This window comes from Octodon degus, unplaced genomic scaffold (assembly GCF_000260255.1).
Source record: "Octodon degus isolate 3935 unplaced genomic scaffold, OctDeg1.0 scaffold00027, whole genome shotgun sequence".
In the NCBI taxonomy this organism is placed as follows: domain Eukaryota; kingdom Metazoa; phylum Chordata; class Mammalia; order Rodentia; family Octodontidae; genus Octodon; species Octodon degus.
Genome location: NW_004524603.1, coordinates 14,255,773 through 14,260,594, shown reverse-complemented (window position 1 = coordinate 14,260,594; position 4,822 = coordinate 14,255,773). Strand labels below are relative to the sequence as shown.

General features: G+C 40.1%; 1 protein-coding gene across 1 annotated transcript; it reads left to right on the top strand.

Moving 5' to 3' along the window:
* The first annotated feature begins 2,145 nt into the window (after window positions 1–2,145).
* Tas2r5 (taste 2 receptor member 5) lies at window positions 2,146–3,035 on the top strand. The gene is given in 2 exon segments (XM_012514213.1): window positions 2,146–2,293; window positions 2,296–3,035. Coding segments are annotated over 2 exon segments (888 nt in total).
* The last annotated feature ends 1,787 nt before the right edge of the window (window positions 3,036–4,822 follow it).

Here is a 4,822-nt window from a genome sequence, read left to right as displayed (position 1 = left end):
CTTCTTCCTTTCTTTCTCCTTCTCCTCTTTCTCCTTCTTCTCTTTCTCCTCCTTCTCCTCTCCTCCTCTTCCTCCTTCCTCTCTCTCTCTCTCTCTCTCTCTCTCTCTCTCTCTCTCTCTGCTGTGTTCCTTGTGCCTGGCATGCATTTACAGAAAAGATTCTGTAAATCTTTTATGAAGTAATGGAAATGTAATTTAGCAATCTTATAATTTAGAGTGACTGAGGCGGAGAGGCAGTGACCTTCCCATGGCTTCCTGGAGGGTCAGGAGATGCTGGGACCAAAGTTCAAGGCTCTTGGTTCCTGGTGCAACTCTCTTCTACAGGTATGTTGCCTTCCTCAGAAACTAGCCTGGCCTTCCTATTGTTTTCTAATCTAATTATTCTTTCTTCACATTTTTTTTTCCTAGTAATTTCCAGCTTGGTTTAACTTCTGTACTAGTTTTTTCTTTTCTTTGCTTTTCTTTTCTTTCATTTTGTGTATTTGGTACAGGGTCTCACTACCCAGATCAGACTCGTGGTAATCCTCCTGTTTTCAGCCTCCCCAGAGCTGGGATTACAGGCATGTGCCACCATGCCCAGGCTCTGTCACTGGCTCAGTGTGTCCCGGGGGCAGGTCAGGCATAGCATGTGGGACCGGGGATTGAACCCTGGTCCCTGTGCTTGCCACAAAGCAGGTGCTTAATCCACTGAGCTGTGTTGCCAACCCTTTGTACTAGTTTTTTATTTACTGTGTAGCATCACAAACATAGTAGCTCAATAGGATCTATGTTTACTATATCACTGTTTCGATGGACGAGTTTGGGCATAAATTAACTGAGTTTTCAGTTCAAAGTGTCATAAGCTGCAATCAAAATGTTGGCTGGGCTTCATTCTTTTTGGGGTTTGGAATCCTTTTCTATGGTTGCTGGCATAATTCAGTTCCTTGCAAGTGTAGGACTGAGGTCTCCATACTTGCTACTGTCAACAGGTGGCCACTATCAGTGTCTGGATCCTCCTAAAATTTACTCCTTCTCACAGCATGGGAGCTGGGTTCTTCAAGGCCAGTAGGAGGATCTGTCACCTTAGGAAAGGCCACGTCCCTCTTTCAAAGCTTTCAGCTTATTAACTCAGGGCCACCTGGGCTAGTTTTCCATATGATTAACTCAAAATTGACTGATCTGAGACCTTAATCTAGGAAAATCCTTTACCTCTGCCTGATTACATTGGCAACAACTCATTTGATTCATGGTCCTACTTATGTCCAACATAAGCCCTACTTATGACTATTGATGGTATGTATACAAGGACATGAGAATCTTTAGGAACTATATTCAGTTTACTACAAACATGTCTATATTGTATTGCAATCTAAGCAAGCTGAAGTCTGAGAAACAATAAATGAATCATATTTATGGCATTTCCTAATAACTATACTCATCTATTTTCAATTATTTGAGCTTATATCCTTTTTCTAAAATATGTATGAGATACATGTTAAGGCAAGTATATGTGACTAATTGGCTGTAAGGAGCAGATAGCTTCACAGATCATGGTTAATTATAGTGGCCTCTCTCCTTGACCTTTCTTTTTATTGTTTGGTATTTAAATATGTTTCTGGCTTCTGAATGTTTCCTTCCCCTTAACTTTCCCCATTTCTCCCATTGATAATGAAATCTGATTTTCAATTTAAGGTTGCTTAATTTTAATGCTTATATATTCAGTGTTTTATGAAAATAAGTTATAGAACATGACCTCATATTTGGTACTCTGTAGAACCTGATTTTGATTTGATCCTCCTGTTTGATAGTCCTTATTATATTATCTGCATGTGTCTAGACTTTAGTCCATTACCTTTGAAATGGAGACTCAGTATCTTTGATACGCTTTCCAATTTCTGAACTAGTCTTAGGGTTCATTTATATAGATACAAATACAGAAGAGATCATCATAACACCTAACTTTTCTATTTCTGGTCATAGCTTTTCATTTTTTGCTTGAGGATACGTTACAGAAGGAGAAGCCCAAATCCATATGCTGTGGCATGGAAATGATCCTGACTGTGGTTTCATATCAGGGGTTTGACCTAAGCCAGGAGCCATACATATTCAACAGCACAGAATCAGGACATTGCCTGAGACAAAAGTGAGTGCCTTTGTTTCCCAGCTATGTTCCTTGTTGCTCTAGGACTGCTGGTGCCAGTCGCAGTAGCTGAATTTCTCATTGGCCTGGTTGGAAATGGGGCCCTTATGGTATGGAGTTTCAGAGAATGGATCAAAAAAGTCAAGGGATTCTCATATAACCTCATTGTCTTGGGGCTGCGGGCTGCCGGTTTCTTTTGCAGTGGATCATGATGCTGGACATAATCCTGCTTCCATTTTTCCAGAACAACCATTGGCTTCGCTATCTCAATATTTTTTGGGTATTGGTAAGCCAGTCTAGCCTGTGGTTTGCTACTTTCCTTAGTGTCCTTTACTGTAAGAAGATCACGACCTTCGCTCACCCTGCCTACTTGTGGCTGAAGCAGAGGGCCTATAGCTTTAGTTTCTGGTGTCTTCTGGGACATTTTCTCATCAATTTGATACTTACAGTCAACAGTGGCTTAAAGCCCTACAGTTTTACCCATGGAAACGACAACATTCCACACCTCTTTTCAAGCTGGCACACTCGTTTAGTATTTCAGCTTGTAGCAGGAAGTTGGTTTCCTTTCATGATGTTTCTTGCTTCCTCCGGGGCGCTGATTGTCTCTTTGTACAGGCACCACAGGAAGATGAATGTCCATAAAGCTGGTAGGAGAGATGCCCGAGCACAGGCTCACATTACTGCCCTGAGGTCCTTGGGCAGCTCCCTTGTACTGTACTTGGTTTATATTGTAGCCACCCACTTCTCCCTCATGTCCCAATATTCTCCTGCTGATCTCACCAGGGTCCTCATCTGTGAAACATTCATGGCTGCCTACCCATCTCTTCATTCTGTTATACTGATTATGGGGATTCCTATGGTGAAGCAGACTTGTCAGAGAATCCTGTGGAAGACAGTGTGTGCTTGGAGATCCTGAGGGCTATGATCTGAAGGGAGAGATGTGGCCAAGATGCTCCTTAGAGATAGTCTTCTGGCAGCTCTCTGTCAGGGAATTGACTTTCATGTCTTTTAAGACTTTTGGTACAATTTTGATATACATAATGACTATATTCATCATAAGGAGTTTGTACCTGTACATGATAGATCTTGATTCTTTTTTTTTCTCAATCCCTTCTCCTCTCTTCAACCTCTCTTCCCTTCCTTATTTATGAAACTTTGTTTCCATTTTATCCTCCTTTTATTATTTTTTCTTTTCCCTTTCTTCCTTTCTCCCTTTTCCCTCCCTACATTATCTTTCCTTTTGAACTGTTTCTTCTTATTTCAAAATATCTATTATACATTTTGATCCTTATTTACTCTTTAAGTTTCTCATACCAGGGAAGCAATGTGATAATTATACCCATGTGTGTAATTTATTTCACTTAATATTTTTTTCTTGACACCTATTCAGTGAATGGGCAACAAGAAATACAGAATAAAACTAAAATTTTCTTTATGCAATACAAAGTAAATTTTAATATGTTACAGAAATAAAGGCAGGGGCTTATATTTTTTGAAGATATATGTTGTGCTTTCCTATTATAGAAAAAAGGAACAATATAATAATAATTAATTTTTATGAGATTTCATCTGTAACAGTAATTTTATATAAGCTTTTTAAAAAAATCTGTCAAATAGATTTGTCACTTCACGGTAGTGGACCTACTTATATAAATGAAGAGTGAAGCATCTTTATATTCTTGAAGTATCTTTGAGTCCTAGATTTACTTCAGGATAAAAGTCATTTTGCTGCCACTCTTGACATTGAGCTCCAATGCCCAGGACTTGGACTGAGGCAAAATGGAGAGGCCCTTGCCTCTGCTCTCAGAAAGAACGCTGCGGCTGAGTGTGGTGGTACTTGCCTGTAATCCCAGCCCTCTGCAAACCTGAGACAGGAGGATTATAAGTTCTAGTCCAGCAAGAACAAGATCCTTCTCAAAATAAAAACAATAAAGGGGCTGAAGGTGTAATCCTGGGTTTAATCCCCAGAACTGAAAAAACAAAACAAAACAAAAAAAAAAAACAAAAACAGCCACACTTCTTAAGAGTTCATCCTTCTGCTCCTTGGTTGTTTAGCTACGCTGACTGTCCACTCTGGTCTCTCCATAGCTGAAGGCAGAGTTTTATGTGCCAGGCTTTGAGACTGGAGGGAGATCATCTGGGATGTCGAATTCCTGGTAACAGAGACTGCTTTTGCTCTTTGCTATATCCTGGATGACTAAACATTACCTCACTCATAGTAGACATCAAAACAATGAATATTTTTAAAATGATTGATTAGCTGTGCTAACTTACAACTCGTTTTTATATCGTAAAGAAACTAAGGCCCAGAAATGGGCAGTGGCTTGCCCAGGATTGCAGAGATCTTGTGGCTGTGCTAGAGCCAATACTACTTTCTGACTTCTTGTCTGGAGCTTTTTCCTTGACTTCAGGTTACTCATGCAATATGACAACCTTGCCTTTCTTTCCTTTGAATTCTTTCCCTTATTCTATGCATTTTCTTAGCCTTGAACACACTCCCTTTGGTCCCACTCTAGGGTATCTGGAATCTACAGGACATTTTCCCACTTCTCATCAACAGTGTGAATAATCTATTTTCAGGAGTCTACTCTCAGTCACACATTGTGTTCTTGCCTGAAGTATGAATTGATGTACATGACAGACACATGTGGACATCATCCAGGGCTCTGGCTCTGTTGTGTCACTGTGAGTTATAGAAGGTCA